The 22611-nt window shown below is 38.7% G+C and overlaps 1 protein-coding gene across 15 annotated transcripts in view; it reads right to left on the reverse strand.

The window, feature by feature from the left end:
* GSAP (gamma-secretase activating protein) overlaps positions 1-22611 on the reverse strand; it is a 158891-nt gene that overhangs the window by 103725 nt on the left and 32555 nt on the right. For 10 of the 15 annotated variants that reach the window (XR_007460248.1, XR_007460247.1, XM_049642842.1 and 7 more), the window contains exons 9-16: positions 18254-18358; positions 17945-18004; positions 16951-16994; positions 13960-14045; positions 6388-6492; positions 5637-5714; positions 2065-2157; positions 1714-1931 (exon numbers count right to left, since the gene is read on the reverse strand). Coding sequence is in view for 13 of the 15 variants with exons in the window: in XM_049642842.1 (XP_049498799.1) it covers positions 1714-1931; positions 2065-2157; positions 5637-5714; positions 6388-6492; positions 13960-14045; positions 16951-16994; positions 17945-18004; positions 18254-18358 (789 nt within the window). In the remaining 2 variants the exon portion in view is untranslated. The remainder of the gene's footprint in view (positions 1-1713; positions 1932-2064; positions 2158-5636; positions 5715-6387; positions 6493-13959; positions 14046-16950; positions 16995-17944; positions 18005-18253; positions 18359-22611) is intronic. The other 5 variants (XM_049642844.1, XM_049642834.1, XM_049642836.1 and 2 more) reach the window with 3 other exon arrangements.

Below are 22611 nucleotides of genomic sequence, written 5' to 3' on the forward strand. Positions count from 1 at the left end.
GCCTTAAGTAGTATTATAAATCAGGTCCATTTTACACATCTTTTTTACTAAATGTCCTTGGTTGGAATCCAAGTAAGGCTTCTTCGACCCCATGTTTGTTTTTGCTAGGGTACATCTCGTTACAGCAAAATACCAGTGTGAAGGGCTGTGAGATACAGGAGAAAATCAAACCAAACCACACCACTAAGCTTGGAAGCAGCAGACCTGGGTTTGAATCCAGCTAAGCCATCAGTGTGAACATTGTCACACCATCTAACCTTTGTGAGCATCACTGTATGGTCCTCCCAAGGGCATGCTGCATCAACAACTCCCTCAGTCTCCACAACCATCCTTTCCTGCTGGAGGACTGAAACTCCTTGTTCCCAGCCTTCCAGTGAAAGGATACTATCAGGCTTACCTAGCCACAGAGCACTCTCACGTTTCTGCTCCTACCAATAAGTTGCTGTTTTTATTTCCAAACGCATTCATGCTAGTTACACTTATTTTCACAATTAGGTAATTTAATAAAATATTACCATAGATGAGTGAAATATGGATGCAAAAAGAGTGTTGTTTGGTCAATAAGAGTTGAATGCTTTGTGGGTTTTTTTTTTAATGTTTATTTATTTTGAGAGAGAGACAGCAAGAGAGAGCGAGCATGCATGCATGAACAAACAGGGGAGGAGCAGAGAGAAGGGGAGAGAGAGAATCCCAAGCAAGGTCCACGCCCTGTGCAGAGCCCCATGCAGGGCTCCATCTCATGACCTTGAGACCATGACCTGAGCCAAAATCAAGAGTCAGATGCTCAATGGACTGAGCCTCCCACGCCATCCCAAAAGTTGAATGCTTTGGAAAGACTCAAAGGCATGTCTAAAACACTTACTAAAAAAAAATTAGGTATGAGATAACTAGAAAGGATTAGAAAAAAATGGCCCAATATACACAGATTGTTTTGAAAGATCTTCAAAAACTTGCCCTCCTTAGATTAAAAAAAGAAAAAGAAAGTAAGGTTAAAAAAAAAGGGGGAAAAAAAAAGCAAGAAGTAACAGGAAGTCAGAGACAACACATTACTAGCGGTTTTATGTAAGAAAAATAATTGTGAACTCTAACCACTAATATACAAAGAAAGGGTCTTCGTCTACCTCAAAAGACAGGTGAATAAGTGCACATTTTTTTGGTTTAGGTTAAAATGTTTCAGACATCTTTTCTTCAATTACCCAACAACCTGTTGGTCCCAGTCAAGTCTAAATGGGCAGGGGGGGGTTCTCCCAACTTCAAAGGATAGCTGTACAATTAAATGACAAAGTGTGTGAAAGTCCTTCTTCAATTATATCATGCAGTGTAAATATATGCTATCTTTATTACAATATGATAAATATATGCCATCAGATTTAGTTGTTTTGACACTATATATCATATAGAGACCAGGAGGAAAAGTAGATATTTGAGAAACTATTTACTGTTCACTGAGCACTTTCTTGGAATGTTACTGATATAGCTACCATTTTTCATAGTATGGAAAAGAGAGTAGTCAAAAGAACAGACATGCTCACAGTCTGAGGTGTATTTGGGGGGTCTATAAAAAAGCACAAGAAAAGATATTCAAGTTAGGATGGAAACCATAAACTTCAATTAATTGTTACAAACAAAAATGACTTCCATCCATTTCAACCACAAATATATACAGTTGGTGTTGTCCATTTGCCAGTTTTTAAACTTAAGCTACATAACCACCTTGGCTTCCAGGAACTGGCGGTCTCCACCACAGGAGAGCACACAGTGCAACACGGCCATCTTCTCACAGTCTAGCCGAGCGTTCCATAGGAACTGTAATAAATATGACTGGTTGAGGAGTGCCCTATAGAGCTTTCCAGAACACCAATCCAGTACCAGGGACCCTGACAGTGACTGTAAAGGACTATGAGGTAGCATATCAACAACTTCGCTGTTTCCTGGTCAAAAAACAAAAAACAAAAATTACATCAGCAAATAAAAGAAACTCTTCTCACCCAAATGTAAATGTTGCCAAGACAAACCCAAATGGATCATGTTAATGAATGAAAAATTACAGCCATATCACCATACCTGTCAGAAACAAACTGTGGCAGATTAGGTCTGGATGTTGAATGTTAAGTAGATGAAAAAAATGACCAGGTAAGTAAACAGCCAAGTAATAGTCTGTAGAAGAGAAAGATTTATGTTATCTGCATGTGGCAAGAGCTACATAGGCAAAGATAAAGCCCAGAAGTTCACAGTAGCCCTCTTTGTGCCTCTTAAAAACACAAACGTTTTGACCAGTATAATAATAAGCTGTCTTATATCAGTACATTTCATCTCACTAGCCAGATCTCATTTATTTCTACCTGTGGCTAATTTTCTTCATACATTTAGTCACGGTTATCTTAATTGACATCTGTAATTCCGTTTCTAAGTGAATTGTGGCTTTATATGAACCTAAATGACCTCTGAAAACAAATTAGAAAAAAAAAATCAAGCAAGATGAATTCTTCCTTTATCTGATAGTCTGGGAACAGCTTAAAATGGGAATTTCCTTCCTAGTTTCTGCCAGCTTGGGGATGCTCTAAAATTTAGTTTCCTGTGTTTGCCCACTCATTGTCATCATCACTATCATTATCGTCATTTTGTTTAGAGAACCTTTAAATTGATATTCATCAAAACAATCTCTGCAGGCATTCTGATGCTTTGTGAAATATTAATACATTTCCTTGCATAGCTAACTGCTGAGAATTCACACCTTCACAGTCCCTGCATTAGATAATTTTGTACCAAGAACATTTGTACACAGATTGAAGCAAGGTATAAAAATAGGTTTCTGGGGAATGGGAAGGTGGAAGTAGCCCTTGCCAATAATTTTTCTAGGACCTTAGAAAAACAGAAAAATTCATGCAATAGCAGTGAATTTCACATAGAAGACACATTTAGATTTTAAGTGAGCCAGCTGGACTCTTTTTTTTTTTTCCCTAAGAAGCAAAAAAAAAAAAAAAAAAATCATTTGCATAGAAGGCATTCAGTGGAAAGGAAGGGAAAGAGGATGTAAAACTTGAATGATTTGACTTAGAAGTGCCCTCTCAGTCACAGGGGATTAAGTGATGTTCAAGTCTATAGCACAAATGGTTGCAATAATGTTCTTATTATGGTAACATTTAAGTAGAAAGACACAAATAATGATATAGTAGCATACAGTGGAAAGGGTCTAGGCATCAAATGATCTAAGTTAACTCCTAGTTGTAGCATTTAACCAGTTAATTAGGGTGGTAATTTTGTCCCTGGGAGACAAGGCATTTGGAAATATGTCAGGGTGTTTTGAGTTGTCCCAGTCATTGGCGTGGTAGGGAGTAAAGGTTATTAAATCGCTCTATGTGCAGGACACTCTCACACAAAAAGTATTGTTTCATCAAAAATGTCAACAGTACCTGTGGTAGGCCAAATGTTGACCCCCAAAGATGTTCAGGTGCTAATCCCAGAGCCTGTGAATATGTTACCTTAAGTGATAAAAGGCACCTTGCAGATGGGATCAAGGATCTTGAAATGGGGAGAGTATACTGGAACATCCAAGTGGACCCAATGGAACCACAAATGTGTTCACAGGAGGGAGGCAGAGGGAGACCAGACTACAGAGAAAATCATGTGAGGATGAAAGAGATGGGAGTCATGTCGGTCACAAGTCAAGAAATGCTGGCCTCAAGATGCTGCGGGAGGCCAAGGATGAATTCTTCTCCAGAATCTCCAGAAGGAACCATTTCTACCTACACTTTGGCTTAGCCCCTCAAGACTCCAGATTTTAGAATTTTGACTTCCAGATCCCTAAGACAACATTTATGTTGTTTTAAGCCCTAAATTTGTGATAATTTCTTATAGCAGCCATAAGAAACTAACACAGTGCCCCTGACATGAGACACTAAAAGAAGACTGGGTGCACATCTCAGCCTTTCTGAGCCTCACTTTCATTATCTGTAAAATGGGGATAACATCACCAAACAGAATTGTTTTAAGGATCAAGATAATTTAAATAACAAACTTAGCATATAGTATTCATTTTTCAAAATGATAGCTTTTTATTTACCAATGTATCTTTCTTATATAGAGGTGTTTGGGATTTATAGAAAATGCCCCAAAGCCCAATCCTTTAGTATTTTAATCAATATAAGCCCCCTTTTAATAGGGTAGCAATCAGGAAAATTGCATGCAATTTATAGGAAAAAATACATCACTCACAAAGCAATACTGTTGTCATAAAAATTACTCCTGGAATAGTTTTAATCCTGGGTATAATTTTGTGCCTATGAGATAAAATGTGTTTAAGAAGGAAAGATAACTTATGTAAGATGGCCTATTTTTACAAAGCTCTAGTATTTCTGCTGGCTCCACGGTCTGAAGACCATAGATTAAATCATGCCTGCCCTTTTTTAAAGTCACTCTCTGGGGAAAAAAAGGAAGGCTACCTTTGACCTCACAAAATGCTAAGGTTATTTTTAGTGGAAAGTTTCCCCTATCACTCTTAGATGGGATGTTGATGTAGCATTCGCTACTTGATAATAATCAAGTCTCAGACCAAGGAAACCTTATATTTATCTCTCTTACCACAGGAAGCAGTAGAATCAGGCCTCTCTAAAGTAATTTCCCACAGGTTCAAAGCTCATGTTAACATTTGCCACATACTAGCCCACTCAGCCTTAGATACCTTACCAACAGTATCATTCAAAAGAAAAATATTTTTATGTACTTTCTTATCATTTTCATTCTCATTTTGCCAAGTTCCCTCACATCACACCTTCCTAAGCCTTTGTCATGATAGTAGAAGGACTGGGGAACAGGAATAGGGGAATACATCAAAGAATCATGTGCTCTAAAGCTGAAGCTTTTCTTTTTAAATATTGTCATGTCCCTTGGGTAGGCAAGCAATACTTCTGTTACTTAGTTCTGTGCTAACCTGTTTGTGACCCTCACCCCAAATGACATGCAAAAGCAGCTTTCAGGAGGTTGGTACAATAAACTCCTTCTTTATTTTCTTCATTATAGATTCCATTAATACGTTCCAACCTAACACTCAAGTTCCCTTACCATATTTACTCAATGAAAATCAACACATTCAAGCTGATCCGTAAATCATTTACAGCTTGGAAGGCTCTAGCAACAGGAAATGGACGATTTTTCAAAGACCTTTGTCCTCTCTACAATCAATAATGAAACTGAGGCTCAGAAGGGCTGAGATGTGTGCCCAGGCTTCTTTCCTACTAAAAACACAGGAAAGCTCACAGCCTGTGTTCTCTAAAAAGGGAGATGCATCCCCCCCCAAAAAAAAGCTGATCTGGATGGGGGGACACAAATACATCCTTTAGGGTTGGTCTATAAGCCTTGAAAAAGACATAGGTCAGGAAAAAATATATTATAAAAATTCTAACTAACTTAATACAGTTGACTATTGAACAACAGACAAATTACGGGTGCTAATGTGTCCAGAGAAAACCTTCCCCTATCAGGTTTCAGAGAGGTCAGTGATTGTCCTCACAATCCGAGTCCTGAAGAGGTAGGAGAAAATGGGGTGCACAGATGAGAAAATGAGATATAAAAGGCTGAGTATCACATGTACTAGAAAGGAGTGTCAGAGCAGAGAGACCCATCTCCCTCTCACTCACCAAGGTTGAGAAAAGTAAGGCCCTTTGTCACATGTGAGTCAACACTCCCAAGAGCAGCAGTGAAGGTCTTGCCGTGCCCTGTGGGTAGAGAACAGGAAACCAAGGAAAGAATGGTAAGAAACAAAGCCGGAATCCCACCCAAGGCTATTACTCTATGTGATACTCTCAACATTTAGGAGCTGTGAAACTGACAAAGCATGTGTCTGACTTCTGGATTTCGTGGTTCCCCATCATTCTCCAAAAACCAGCAGAGAAAATGGATCACAAGTGCAATCACCATCTAGTACTTGTTCTGGGCTTGGAGTATAATATTAGACTTTATAAGATGGGTTGTGCTCAGATAGAAGGATCTGAAGCATTTTGTTGTAATGTTTATCACTTAACATTTATCATAAACAGTCAACACATATATGTTATGTGTATTCTACATTGTACTCTAACAGCAAAGAAAAAATATTAAGAAAAATTGTAAGGAAGAGAAAATACATTTATAGAACTCTACTGTGTTTATCGAAAAAGCCCTGCATGTAAGTGGATCTGTGCACTTCAAATCCACGTTGTTCAAGGGTTAACTGTATTCATCATTAATGAATTTATTCAGGAAACATGTATTATATAGGTATAAAGGTATAGAATGTACTGATAAAATTCATTACAAGGTAATAAGTCTTTAAAATTTATCTAACTTGCTACCATTTGGAAAAAGTGATTATGTAAAAGTAAAAAAAAAATAAGAATAAATGGCATGTACCTTTATGAAAGTAAAACACTGAATATGTGAATTTTTCCCAAGAGTCAAACTTCGGACTGTAACACACACACAAACTTCCTAGAAGTAAGAAGGTATTTAGTAGAGCTGAAAAGAATAGGAGACAAATAAAAAGTTTCCTAAGTCACTTAACCTGGCTTCTATTCCTTTAGACGTTCTGCCTCAACTTAATACAGAGATTATTTCCCAAATCTAGAAATGGTCTATTAATAAGTTAACAAGTTGCTAATTCCACAGTTACTCAGCACACACATAAGCAATGTATTGTGATGAGCTACTAAAGAATAGGAAAATGAATAGAGATACACTCCTACATATGAAATCATGAGTGTCTAGAGAAATTTACAAAGCTTCATAAGATTCTCCTAATATACATATACTGCCCTGCTCTCTTATTTAGCTTGCCTTCCAGGCCATTACTAATAGCTATAGACCCCAGTTTAACAAAAATGTACCTCTTCTTTACATAAAGTTTCCAGTCTTCTTTGTTATCTGGAATGGAAGGCAAACTGGGCCAATAAAAGCAAATGTGTGTTGGACCATACCCAAACATATTTGGGTCACCAAGAGCCTTGGTCCAAGGGCAAAGAAGAGTTTGTGGCACAAAGCAGTCCTCCCAGATGAGCCCTGACTGCCTTTACTTACCCCATCACTCCAGAACACCCTCAGCCTTCACCCCTCCTTCAGTGTGTAATATGTCCATCATCTCTAGCAGCTGTTGCTATGTGGATAGACTAGATATTCTCATCAAAGACCTACCATTGAGGGCATTATACAGAAACTGATACTTCCAATGCTAATGTTTATGTGATTACCCAAAATAGGAGATTTCCAGGTAGAAAGGAACTTAATTAACAAGGAATCTGGAAACCTGGGTTCTGGTCCCAGAACTACAATTAGCTAGCCATGTAAATTCAATCATTACTTCAGTGAATAGCAGTATTTCCTCTGTTATACTTCACTAGGTCCTTTGTCAAAGAATCAGGGTGGCCAAAAAAAAAAAAAAAAAAAAAGCGCCAATTTTCTCTAAGAAGGCTATTCAAAGACATATATGAGAATTTTGTTATAATATTTATCATTTGTGACTATTTTTAATGACATTTAAAACCGCACCATATTGTTAGAAGTACATTTTATTGCAATATCTTAAGTACAAAAGAATTTAAAAGAGTAATTTTATCAGATAAAAATAGTAACAATTCTACTAGATGTAAAATTACTGTTATGGCTACTGAGTATACAATAATAACTTTTCTTTAAAATTACAGCAGACTAAGAAACCAAGTAACACTATACTAAAGCTTAAACAAAAATAGTAATTATAACAGTTAAAAAAGTTCTATGTACCACTTGGACTATTTTTATAAAGTAAAGATACTACCAGCAAAAAACTACTGGTTTACCCTGTCCTTTTATGTTCTATGATCACAAGGAGAAAGAAATTTTCAGCAAACATAGTTAAAAATTTAGCCTCTCTAGTAATTACAAAATAAAATCTTTTTTAAAGGCACCATATTTTTTCTTTCAAATTAGCAAAGTTTTTAAAATGATAATCAATTCTGTCAAGGGAGCAGTAGGAAAAACATTCTCAAATAAGAAGGAAGTTGCTACAACCTCTCTGAAACACAGTTTGGCAGAGGATTAAATATATTCACACCTGTCGACCCAAATTCTTCTTGTAGGAATCTATCCTGTAGCATGAACATGAAATGTCCACAATAAAGAAGATGATATCCCCCCCTTCTAGCAAAATCCTCCACACCATCCTTTAGAGAATGGAGGTCATCATTTTTCTTGTTTTGCAGAAAGTTGAAGTGAGATGTAAAATAAATGTACCCAATTACATTCACCAGGAGCCATCTTCAGATCTCATAAGCAAACGTTTCCAAATAGTTACTAGGTTGTGGCTTAGTTACCCTTCCCTAGCCCAAAGGTGGGAAAAATAATAAAGACACAGCAAGGTGACACGGGTGTGCACCGACTCTGTGAAGCTTGTCCCATGGATAGAACTTTCTTTGATAATGGAAATGCTTTATATCTGTTGTCCAAATTGGTTGCCACTAGCCACATGTGGCTATCGAGCACTTAAAATGTACCTACATAAAAACAAGGATATCAGAAAATTTTTGGATGGTATCTATGTTTCTGAAAAAGGAACAGTTCAGCAGGCTGATGAATAAAATCTAACTTGTCTAGCTACAGAAATACCAAGATGCCAGACAATTTATCAGACTTGTTTGTGAATTTTAAAGATGCAATAAAAGCTGTATTGATTTGGGGAAAATTTTTTTAAATAAAATGTAGCTACTGTGACTCTTTTCTGTTTAACTTTAATAAATGTAAATAGCATGTGGCTAGTGGCTGCCATACTGGACAACACAGCAATGGAGCACTGATTCTCAACCTGGAAAGCATATTAAACTCACCTGGGGCTTACAGATTCTCAAACCTCCCCTTCAATCAACTGAGAAAGAATCTCTGAAGGTGAGACCCAGGCATCAGTATTTTTAAAATGTGCCTGGGGCACATTAAGTTCTCTAAACCTCAGTTTCCTCATCTATAAAAGAAAATATAGAACCTACTTCATATAGTTCTTACATAGGAATTAAATGAGATGTATGTATAAAGCTCTGCCAAAGAAGTTATGTCTGGCTATAAAGGTTAGCTGCGATTATGATTATTCCAGAATGATTCTGCTGCTATTTACAAGTTGGGGGAACTCACTTGGGGGAAGTCAGAGTTTCAAAAAAAAAAAAAAAAAAAAAAAAACAAAGCATGCTCTTAATGGTGTATCCAGAAAGAGATGTTTAATAAATATTCATCAATGATGAAGATAAAATCTCAGAGTTGGCTAGCCTTTGGGAAACTATTTGGACAATGAAAGCTATTATGGGCAAAGTTTTCCAAGGGAAATTATCTCATTGTAAAAGGCTCTATAAAATGCTAAAACACAAGACTAATTCTGGGAACTTGTGAAGGGCAACTCTTGCAATTATATGAACAGGAAAAGAGAATTTACACTTTTCACCCCTCACTACCTCCCAGTAGGTGGTGCACAAGAAAGAATACAGCCACTGACTGAAGTACAGCTATAGAGTGGACTATTAGGAAAAGAATATTTTCCTTCCTTCACTGCTTTAGGAAGTCTCTGATTTACCCTCCTGCTATAAACTATCTTTAAAAATCTGCATTAATTATGGGGTGCCTGGGTGGCTCAGTCGGTTGAACATCCAACTTTGGCTCAGGTCATGATCTCACAGTTCGTGAGTTCAAGCCCCACCTCAGGCTCTATGCTGATAGTTTGTGCCTGGAGCCTGCTTCGGATTCTGTGTCTCCCTCTGTCTCTGCCCCTACCTTGCTTGCACTCTGTTTCTCAAAAATAAACAAACATTAAAAACATTTTAAAAAAATCTGCATGAACTCAATCTTAATACATAAGTGGCAGCACTTTTGCCCACCATCACCGCTCATGAGCACCCCCATCATCCAGATTTTCAGCTCTAATTCCTTAGAAGGTAGTGGATTTCATTTCTTAGGGCAGGAAAATTCAGGACATAGATGCTTTTGAGCATGTAACAAGCAATGTTGAAAGGACAGAGTAGCTCTTAATGACCAATATGGGACAAATGAACACCAAATATTATTATGGCATCAGTGACGTAAGATCAGGTTTGTTTACAACCCTGAGTCTGATCAGCATTCACTGCATGAACCCTGTTCTCTGGTCTCCACACCCGAGGAAAATTAAGCTCTCTGGTACAGAGGGAGCCATATAGGGATTAGACTATCTGTTCCCTTCTCCATTCCTACTTCACTGAACTAGGCTTTTGTTTGGTAACTGCAAAGGTGAAAAATCATTTTTACAAGAGAAATTTGGGAAATACATGAGGTGACAGCTTGAGTTAAAAACTAAAAGGATGCTTCCTGGCTTGTTTGCATCTTACATCAGGACGTATCCCATTTGAAACAGGCTTATTTGTATTTCGAAGCTGACTGTGAAGAACAAGGCTCATTTTCTACCGTCCTAGACATTGCTGGGAAAGGAAAAAAAGCAGACTCTTCCCCTTCTGGTGCAGATAAACCCAACATTTTATTGAATAAGAAACATCATAGATCACCCATCTGTAAGTTATAGCTGCTACTGTTCATGAGAAATTCCTATGGGAATAAAATGAAAAGGAATAAAAGCTTCAAAGAATGAAAGCCTAAAATGATTGTTTATATTTGGCAGATTTAAAATAAAGCACCAGGGAAGAGCCTACCCAGGTCCCTCCACACGAGCTCAGGATCCCGTTACCTCCCACCTTCCGAGCAAATTCATTCTACCAAAGATTCCTCTCTGCTGTGTGTTGTCATCTTTTCTCTTGCCACTAAATACCATGTAAGCATTCAAGCATACTGGAGTCTCTACCATCCTCAAAAATAATACTCCCTAAATCTTGCTACCCCTTCTAGCTGCTGCCCCTCTCATGTCTATACCTGCTATGATTTTTTTCACCTCCCATGTGCCACTACCCAGCACAACCAGGATTTCACTGCAATCACCCACAGCAACCTCCATGCTGCCAGACCACACGGACTCCACCGCTCACTGCCTAGTAACAGTTAGCCAATTTCCCCTTTGTAAAACCCTCTGCCTTTGGCTGCTATAGTAAAACAACTGCTTTTCCCCTTCTCTCTCCAGACCTTCTTTTTCCTTTTTCTTTGGATATTCCACCCAATCTTTATATATTTTGCTTTTCAGATCTTATTCCTAAACTTCTTCCCTTTTGACCCTATACCCCTCCCATGACTTCAAATGCCAACTGCAGACTTAATGACTTCCACATTTATTCATGTCCAGTCCCGACCTCTCTTCTAAGTCCCAGATCTCTTAGTTAACATGTCCAAAACAACCCTCACAATCTCTCTTTCTAAGCCTGACCCAAACCACTATACCTCAGTAAATGGCACCACTGTTCACCCATGTGAGAAACCTGAGAACCATTCCTTTCCAGCTAATTGATAGCAAGTCTTCTCAGTTCCATCTCCAAATGCATCTCAAACCCACCAAATTACCACCTCTGCCATCCTAGTTCAAGCCATCCCCCTCCCAAATGTACGACCATAACCTCATCCTAACTGCTCATCTCCCTACTTTTTCTCTTGCCTCCTATCCATTCTTCACACAGCAGCAAGCGATCTTTTAAAAATACATACCTAATCACATCACTGCCTGCTTAAAACACTTCAGTGAAGGGGCACCTAAGTGGCTCAGTCGGTTACGTGTCCGACTTTGGCTTAGGTCCTGATCTCATGGTATGTAAGTTCAGGCCCCACGTTGGGCTCTATGCTGACAGTGCAGAGCCTGCTTGGAATTCTCTCTCTCTCTCTCTCTCTCTCTCTCTCTCTCTCTCTCTCTCTTAAAATAAATAAATAAAAACTTAAAAACCACAACATTCAGTGAAGGAGCATCAAGGAGTGCCAAGTAAAAAGCTGTTGGGGACTAAGGCAGTCGCATGATACTACAATAGCTCACAGGTTACTCCTGCAAAGATTAAAATGTACCTTTTAAGGGAGACAGGCAGTGGTTACCACGTGACCAAATGACCAAACTTAGCATCACAAGTAGTAGGACATCCTGACATTATGTGCCTCCCGATCTGGTGCGAGTAAATTTCACAATATTACCCATGAAGTATTCTTATGAAAAAATTTTAACTTATGTGTAATGATGCCTTTCAGTCTAATTATCAACATACAGGGAATGTGGAAGACAGAGGAAGAAGTTAAATACTTCCACAAGGAAACAGAAAAATCCAGAATGCAGGGTAACTGGTCTGGACACTTCAAAATATCAATGTTGTAGGGGAAAAAAAATACAAAAAAAACAGGGGGTGGGGACAGAGGATAGGAGGAGGGGAGTGGTCTACATTAAAAGAGACTACAAAGACATAACCAAATATAATAACAAATCTTGATGGGATCCTGACTTTAAAAATTATGCACACAACATATATTCATTTTTATACATACACACAAATATATAACACATATACAAACATATATAGAAATCTAAACACATATAGAACTTTTCTGAAATAATTATGGAAATTTGAATATGAAATTATTACTGATTAGTGTAATTCATTTTTTTCAGTGATAATGGAACTGAGGTTATGTTAAAGAGTGTCCTTAACCTAAGGAGATACATGCTAAATAATGTACTGGTAAACTGTCAGGGTGTCTGCAACTTACTTTTGAATGGCTTAGTCAAAAGGAAGAAAATGGTACCTGTGTTTGGGGAGAGTGATCAAGCAAATACTGTAAATGATACAATTAAGTAAAAGGTACATGAATGTTCATTCTGTCCTTGAGACTTGCTGTAATGTTTGGGCATTCTCAAAATAAAATGTCAAAAGAAGAAAAAAAAAACCTTTAATGACTTTAGACTCAGGATAAAAATATGAAGTCGTTCATGGTCTGCAAGGCCCTACGTAACCTGGCTCAAGCCACCTCTCCGCCACAGTTCTCTCCCCCTTGCTCCCTCTACTTCAGTCACACTGTTCTTAGCTCATTTACACCCTCCAAGTCTCACATGAAATATCCTTGCCTTCCTAAACTCTCAAGACTGGTTTATGGAGGGACTTTGTGCCTGAGACCTGGGATGAACAGGAAAAACTGGGAGAGACTAAGAGTGAGGTGGGAAAGCAGACACTTTTCAGGACTAAGACAGAACGTGCTGGAGGGTAAGAGCACAGGGACAGACTAGCTGAACTAGAACATATTTGAAGATATTAGTACCTTCTATCATACACTCTCATGACTTCCTAATTCCTACAGTTTATCAAGATTCTATTGAAATACTCTGTGTGCACTTATTTAATGTCTAAAATTCAAATAGTGGATTTTACTAATGAAAATTAGGTCATTTTTTCTCATCATCATTTCTCCAATACCTAGCATACGGTAAGTCTCCATAAACATTGGCTTAGTGAATACCACATAATCTGGTTTTAAAGGAATACAGTTTTATTCCAAGTGCTACTTAACTCAGTGGTAACTGTCTACTCAAGCAAGGGTATTAAAAATGGCTATCAAATTTAGTTATTAGTGTTGACTTTGTAGAGGCTTACAGTACACTAAACTTTATGTCAAGCTTTGATTGCTAGCTCAGTAAGTTCTAGAACGGCTCTTAAAGCAGCCTGGTACATAGGTTTAGAGTCCAAATATATTAGTAGGCCTGACACAAAAAGCATCCTCATAATTGTATGACATTTGTTAAAAGATGGAACAGGTGAGAAAATGTAGATTGATTACATACGAATCCATCCCTTCTATTAAAAAGCACAAAAAAATAACCCTGCTGACTGTGGCTTCCTTTATGCAGACAACAGATGTATAAAATTGGAGTGGAGAAGATAATTTGATACACTGTATAAATATCCATAGGATCACTTATGTAAGATTGTGGCTCTATTATATTTTAAGGATCCATATATCTAAACAATGACTAAATTTTTTGTAGAACTCAAGTATAATTGAATAAATTGATAAATATAATCCTGGTTCTACCTGTATGGTTGGTAAAAACGCACAGGGTCAGGTGTTTCGATAAGTTCTCTTGGTCTTGAAGATCATCACATCCAAAGTTTACAAGTCTAAAAACATAAAGCATAAGAAACTGTGAATGCCTTTAAAAATTAGTTCTCTTGGGGTGCCTGGGTGGCTCAGTTAGTTAAGCAACAGACTCTTGGTTTTGGCTCAGGTCATGATCTCACAGTTTGTGAGTTCAAGCCCCATGTTAGGCTCTGTAGTTGGCAGTGTGGAACCTGTGTGGGATTCTCTCCCTCTTTTCTCCGCCCCTCCCCTGCTCTCTCTCTCTCCCTCAAAATAAATAAATAAACTTAAAAAAAAACTAGTTTCCTCTTTCACTTAACGCAGGGAGCATTGAATAATGGACTATGTTGTAAACTTGAAACTAACATAACATTGTGTGTCAACTACACTTGAATAAGAATCTTTTAATTGCTTCATATTTATTTGCTTTCTTATTTATTTATTTATTTATTTATTTATTTATGAGAGAGAGGGAGGAAGAAGGGAGGGAGAGATGGGCAAAGAGAGTTAGAGAATCCCCAGCAGGCTCTACACTGTCAGCACAGAGCCTGATGCAAGGCTTGATCCCACAAACCATGATATTGTGACCTGAGCTGAAATCAAGAGTTCATGCTTAACTGACTGAGCCACCCAGACACCCTTAATAGGAAGAATTTTTTAAAAATAAAAAATAGGGGCGCCTGGGTGGCTCAGTCGGTTGAGCGGTCGACTTCGGCCCAGGTCATGATCTCGTGGTTCGTGGGTTCGAGCCCCGCGTCGGGCTCTGTGCTGACAGCTCAGAGCCTGGAGCCTGTTTCAGATTCTGTGTCTCCCTCTCTCTGACCCTCCCCCATTCATGCTTTGTCTCTCTCTGTCTCAAAAATAAATAAACGTTAAAAAAAAAATTAAAAATAAATAAATAAAAATAAAAAATAAAGTTCCCTCATAAAGGATAGTAACTGCTATAACATACCCACCAAGGTAGAGACTTGTTCCTGAGAAATTTAAGTAGATAATGTGGGCCTTTTTGTTTAAAAGTTCTATAAAACTGGGAATGCAAGCTGGTGCAGCCACTCTGGAAAACAGTATGGAAGTTCCTCCAAAAATTAAAAATAGAACTACCTTACGACCCAGCAATTGCACTACCAGGTATTTATCCAAGGGATACAGGTGTGCTGTTTCCAAGGGGCACATGCATCCCCATGTTTATAGCAGCACTATCGACAATAGCCAAAGTTTGGAAAGAGCCCAAATGTCCATTGATGGATGAATGGATAAAGAAGATGTGGTATATGTACACAATGGAGTATTACTCAGCAATCGAAAAGAATGAAATCTTGCCATTTGCAACTACATGGATGGAACTGGGGGGTATTATGCTAAGTGAAATTTGTCAGTCAGTGAAAGACAAATATCATATGACTTCACTCATATGAGGACTTTAAGAGACAAAACAGATGAACATGAGGGAAGGGAAACAAAAATAATATAAAAACAGGGAGGGGGACAAAACAGAAGAGACTCAAATATGGAGAACAAACTGAGGGTTACTGAAGGGGTTGTGGGAGGGGGGATGGGCTAAATGGGTAAGGGGCACTAAGGAATCTACTCCTGAAATCATTGTTGCACTATATGCTAGTTAATTTGGATGTAAATTTACAAAAATAAAAAATAAAATTAAAAGAAAAAAAAGTTCTTTAAAAACGTGATAAAAAAACAAACAAACAAACAACCAAACAAAGAAACCCAGGAGGAACCTGGGTGGGTCAGTTAAGTGTTTGACTTCAGCTCAGGTCATGATCTCACAGTTCCTGGGTTCAAATGCCTCATCAGGCTCTGTGCTGATGAGATTCTGTGTCTTCGGACCAGACATCGGATTCTGTGTCTCCCTCTCTCTCTCTGCCCCTCCCCCACTCACGCTCTGCCTCTCTCTCAAAAATAAACAAACATTTAAAAAAGAAAAAAAAGGGGCGCCTGGGTGGCGCAGTCGGTTGGGCGTCCGACTTCAGCCAGGTCACGATCTCGCGGTCTGTGAGTTCGAGCCCCGCGTCAGGCTCTGGGCTGATGGCTCGGAGCCTGGAGCCTGTTTCCGATTCTGTGTCTCCCTCTCTCTCTGCCCCTCCCCCGTTCATGCTCTGTCTCTCTCTGTCCCAAAAATAAATAAAAAACGTTGAAAAAAAAAATTAAAAAAATAAATAAATAAATAAAAAATAAAAAAAAAAACCTACCATACAGAAATGGCATGGTGCTGGCAATAGAGAAAAAAATACATAAAAACAGAAGTTGAAAGTGATGTAACTTTTTTCTAATAAGAGTGCTGCATATACTGTTTCAAAATAAGTACAACTGAGTGTTCCTATGTGATGAAATAAAGCTACTGAAATATAGAACAGTTTAGGGTTATCAGTAGTCTAATTCAAGACAACTTTCATTTCTTCTGTGCACTAGTGGGCTTCTGCCTATTTTTTCAAAAGTGTTCATGTTTTTACTATGTGTAAATAGTCTGGGGGGAAAAAAGCTCACCTTTTGTGTAAAAAGGAAAACAAATAGCAACACAACAGATAAAACTGAGCTACAATCCTCTTTGATGGCAACAAGGAAAGGGTTTTGATGTTGGATTCTAAATGCAGCCCTCCCTGATTCATCAAATCCTTTTATTGAATCACAGGGAGAAGAGCACTTCCACAGATCAAAATAAATGGAAACATCCTACAGAAATAAGTGGCTACAAAAATCAATATGATTGACTTTACATGAAAAACCCTGTGTTTGTGCTTGACAAAGTCGTTTATGTTCCCTATAGAGGACAGAAATCTAAAAAATCACACACACACACACACACACACACACACACACACACGGAATACTGAACTGTCCTTTTATCTGTATACCACAGATTAAATATAAGTATAAACATTCTGCCCACAAGTGTCTATAAAAATTAGTTGTAAACTATGAATAACTTACTTAAATCCTGAGTCACTTAATGTTATATCCAAGGGTGCTTCAAACTGTCAAAAAAATCATGAGAAAATAAACCAAAAAACAACATTAAGCGTTGATAGTTCTGAGCCCAGAGCAAGTCTGACAATGCTGTGCTTGCCTTTTGATGAAGAACCTATTTATTTAACCATCATTATCTTCAGAGATTATCTCCTAAATCCACAGCACAGGAAGTCCACTGGAAATATTCTGGCGTTTACATACAATCACAAGCTTGGTGTATATTTATTTCTTAAAGGGCTAATACTTGGCAAACTTTGCCTTGGATCTGAGTATCATAAATAGTCCAGTCAGTAGGGGTAGACTTTTACAAGACACAGATGACCATGTACGGAGGGAAAGACTGGGTGTCTTTAGAAGGAGAATGAGTTTAAAAAAAAAAAAAAAAAAAAGGCAGGAGGAGTAAATGAAATTCTTGTAACAGTATGATATCAATCTATATTAGACACCAATATTAATCCTAGGGAAGAAGAATAACATTCTATCCATCACAGGTAAAATATACTTATAATTCCTCCTCATGAGACTAGCATTCCAAATGGCTTTGCCAAGAGTGATGCTAGATTTTTACTAATCAGACTATACACTCTCATTGACATTTTACTCCATACTCAAATTCACTATCCTCACAAGTCTTTTGGGGTCAAATGACTTGTAATTATTTAAAGCTATCTACTATAGATAATTCCTATTACCTTCTACTAGACCTCACTTATATACTTGTTTCTTTAATGAGAGACATTCAGTTAGCAGAAATTTCCTATGTGCTCTTCTAATCACCTATATTGATTGTATATATTATAGAGTTGAAGCCTTAAGAGGCAAGAAATGTGCTACTTGCTCATACAAGTGACTAATGCAACAAGAAGTCTAAGATGCTCTTTCTGATAACAGCTCTCTTTAAAAGGAGGCCATGCGTTATAAAATTTCCTATAGTCCCATCATTCTCTAGACTTACCATTAAGTTAAACTTCTCATCAGCAGAAAACTGGAGGCATTTTAAAATACTCCTTGACTTCTAGAAGAAAAAACAGGATAAATGACAAATCACAATTAAAAAAAACAATAAAAACACTAGTAAAAAAAAGAAAAAGAGAGAGGGAGAGTGAAAAGGAAGCAACCAAGAAGCAAACAGTGATGAAAACCTTTTCACGTTTTTAATAAACCTTCGTTGACTTCCCCATTAATGAAAATGCAGTAATTATAACAATGATAATGTCAAAATTAAATTGTTCCTGTGAAAGGAGGCCAGTGGACTCATTTTTACCTTTAGGTCAATGTAGTATAATCTCTGCTCTGACATATCCCATTGAGCCCAAACAAAATCCTCAGCTACTCTCTCTCTCGGGAGATGACCAGAGTCTTTAATTACCTAAAGAGGCAAAGAGATTTTAGAAATAAGTAACTATTTTAAAGGAGACTATATCTGGATTTCATTATTATTCTGCATATTCTATCTTTATAATACATACAGATATTGCCACGGTTTATTTTTCGCAGTCCCTGATCCCCAACACATATACATGGAAAGCCTTTCCAGAAAAGATTTAAGGCACTATTTCATTACTTACTCTTTCCAACCATTTTATAATAAGCAATATTACTCTTGTCCCTAGTTTGCCAGATAGGCCAGGGATGTTGAAGGCAAGGCCACACCTACCACAAATCAATACCTAGGCTAACAGAAGGTTCAGAGTTTCCCATTCTGCACCTAATCCACTCAGGTATCTGCAGACAAAAGGACTTTACTACCAAAGGCAGCAGCTGTGAGGCCAAGGAAAGAACTCAGGCCTAGGGGTGAGGGGTATTGGGCAACAATCCCAGATCGGCCATAAAGTATTCATGCCATGCTTCTTACCTTTATCTCTTCCACAATGAGTATGGTGATACTGCCCATCCTTCAAGCAATACTTTACTACACATCCTTCAAGGCCTAACTTAGGCACTGCCTCCTGTACAAAGCCCTCCTTCACCTGTCCCCAAAACCAAGGCAAAACTCACTACCTCTGTATTACTATGGTACTCTGGCATATTTCTTTTTTTTTTTTTTTTTTTTTTTAGTTTTTAATTTTCAAGTTAGTTAACACAGAGTGTGGTCTTGGCTTCAGGAGTAGAATCCAGTGATTCATTCCTTTCATACAACACCCAGTGCTCATCCCAATAAGTGCCCTCCTTAATGCCCATCACCCATTTTCTCCACCCCCATCAACCCTCAATTTGTTCTCTGTATTTAAGAGTCTCCTATGGTTTGCCTCCCTCTGTGTTTTTATCTTATTTTTCCTACCTTCCCCTATCTGTTAAGTTCCTCAGATTCCACATGAGTGAAACCATGTGATATCTGTCTTTCTCTGCCTTATTTTGCTTAGCATAATACCCTCCAGTTCCATCCACATTGTTGTAAATGGCAAGATTGCATTCTTTTTCATCACCAAATTGTATTCCTGTGTGCGTGTATATGTGTATGTATACACACCACATCTTCTTAATCCATTCATCAGTTGATGGACTTCTGGGCTCTTTCCATAATTTGGCTATTGTTGATAGCACTGCTGTAAACATTGGGGTGCATGTGCCCCTTCGAATCAGCACTCCTGTATCCCTTGGGTAAATTCCTAGCAGTGCTACTGCTGGGTCATAGGGTAGGTCTATTTTTAATTTTTTGAGGAACCTCCACACTGTTTTCCAGAGTGGCTGCACCAGTTTGCATTCCACCAACAGTGCAAGACAGTTCTCCTTTCTCCACATCCTTGTACTTTGGCATATTTCTATTACAGTTACATTTAACTACTCCTATAAGTCTACCCCAATGAGTATGCACTCCCCTTCAACACCTTTATATTTTCAACAAGATTCTTAACTTTGGAGAGCCCATCTTATTTCCATTTTTTCTGAAATTTGTTAAATTAGGAGAGATTTGGGGACTCACAGAGGAATATACTGGCAAGAAAATGATCATCAGAGTGTGGCAACCCAAGTTCACATCTCAATTTTGCCCCTCTCTGGAGTTACCTCACCTCTGTGAGCCTTGGCTGTATTCTCTGTAAACATGGGGATAATTACAACACTGCCTACCTATTGCAGGGTGTGATGAATGCATGGAACTGCACAGTGCCTTAAGACGCTGCCATCCAAGCCTTTAAAGAATAAGGGCAATGATGCTTCACAGAAGGGCACAAAAGGATGGAGTGCTGAGGCCATACTGTGTTGGCTGCTGACAGAGGCCCTCACTCTGCAGTGTCTCTCGTGGTTCTCAGCCCCTCTTCTAACCAGCCAGTCCTCTGTCTATATCCACTTCTAGTCTTGTTTATTTCACTGACCTGCAAATCCTAGAGGATGCTCTCCTCTAAACTCACATTGCTGGCTTTCAGATTCTACCTTCATCTTTCCTCTCTGGTCTCTTTTCTGACCACTAGCCCTGTCCATGCCCTGTCATCCATGCCACTGGTGGCCCAGAGCTCCAACCACTTTCTATGGTTGTCTCTGACTACTTTCTAGTCATTTTCCAGCCAGCCTCTTGAGTTGAGATTTGAATCATAGATACATAATTAATAAATGACATTTTTCATTTCAATGTTGTTCATATAACTTTAAAATCAAAATCTTCAGAGAAGATTATTTTGATGAAGACTATTTAAATATTGAAGGAAATAATTTCTAATACCAATAATATATTATTATGTTACATTAATTGTCAAGAAAAAGACAGCTCAATAAAAAAACAGACAAGGATATAATTAGGCAATTTTCAGAAAAACAAATTCACATAGCCAGTAACATTAAGGGAAATACAAATTAAAATAATGATATCAACTTAAACCCATCAAATTGGAAAAAATTTTTTAAATCTTTATTTATTTTTGAGACAGTACAACAGGGGAGGGGCACAGAGAGAGGGACAGAAGATTTGAAGTGGGCTCTGTGCTGACAGGCTGACAGCAGCAAGCCTGATGTGGGGTTCGAACTCATGAACCACAAGATCATGACCTAAGCAGAAGTCTGATGCTCAACCAACTGACCCACCCAGGTACCCCTGGAAATTTTTTTAAAAGGCAAATGCAGGTGCACCTGGGTGGCTCAGTTGGTTAGCCATCTGATCTTGATTTCAGCTCAGGTCATGATCTCCTGGTTCCTGGGCTCGGGCCCCACATCAGGCTCTGCCCTATCAGCATTGAGCCTGCTTGGGATTCTCTCTCTCCCTCTCTCTCTGCCCCTCGCCTGCTTGCACTCTCTCTCTCAAAATAAACGTAAAAAAATAAAAATAATAAATAAAAGGCAAATGTGGCTATGATTGGTATGGGTAGAGGGAAAGCATTCTCTTACACATTGCTTGTAAAACTGTGAATTGTTACAAGGTGTTTTGGAAATCAATCTTAGCAAAATCTGTTGAAATATATTAAATGCATACATCCATCAACCCAATTATCCCTCCCTGAGGATTTAACCCAAAGAAATATGTGTACCATATATATATATATATATATATATATATATATATATATATAGCTATAAAAAAACATTTGAGATGATTTATAAAACAGATTTTAAAAAACGTTTTATAACGTATATTTTTTTTAATTTTTTTTATATGTATATTTATTTTTGAGACAGGGAGAGACAGAGCATGAACAGGGAAGGGTCAGAGAGAGGGAGACACAGAATCTGAAACAGGTTCCAGGCTCTGAGCTGTCAGCACTGAGCCCAACGCAGGGCTCGAACTCACAGACCGCAAGATCATGACCTGAGCCGAAGTCGGACGCTTAACCGACCGAGCCACCCAGGCGCCCCTAAAACAGATTTTGAAAAAGTGGCCATCCAACAGAGCTCAGTTTGGCGAGGAACAAAGGCGCTCGCCAGCGCCATCTCCCTTGCCCATCCCCCAGCCAAAATCCCAAAGGGAACCAGTTACTGCCAGGGAACTTGCTTGATCTGCGCAAACACCCAACGCTGTGCTTCTGCGGAGCCACCCCTCCGGCAGCGGGTCTGACTCCCTCCCGCTGCCACAGGGCCCCTCCTGAAGTGGATTACCGAAGGAGAAGAGAGCTAAGCCTGCCCCTCCTGCCCCTGTGCACCTTGCCTACCCACCCCAGCTAATATGCCAGATCCCCAGCACCACAAGCCTGGCAGTGTGCAAGTAGCCCAGACGGGCCACGGCCACCCCACAGTGAATCCCGCCCCTAGGAGAGGGGAAGAGAAGGCACACACCAGTCTGACTGTAGCCCCAGCGGTGGGCTGGGGGCAGACATCAGGTTGGACTGCGGCCCCGCCCACTAACTCCAGTTATACACCACAGCACAGGGGAAGTGCCCTGCAGGTCCGCACCACTCCAGGGACTATCCAAAAAGACCAAACGGAAAAATTCCCCTCAAAAGAATCTCCAGGAAATAACAACAGCTAATAAACTGATCAAAAAGGATTTAAATAATATAACAGAAAGTGAATTTAGAATAATAGTCATAAAATTAATCACTGGACTTGAAAACAGTATAGAGGACAGCAGAGAATCTATTGCTACAGAGATCAAGGGACTAAGGAATAGTCAGGAGGAGCTGAAAAATGCTATAAACGATATGCAAAATAAAATGGAAACGACCACTGCTCGGATTGAAGAGGCAGAGGAGAGAATAG

The sequence above is a fragment of the Panthera uncia genome, chromosome A2, assembly GCF_023721935.1.
Source record: "Panthera uncia isolate 11264 chromosome A2, Puncia_PCG_1.0, whole genome shotgun sequence".
Lineage (NCBI taxonomy): Eukaryota > Metazoa > Chordata > Mammalia > Carnivora > Felidae > Panthera > Panthera uncia.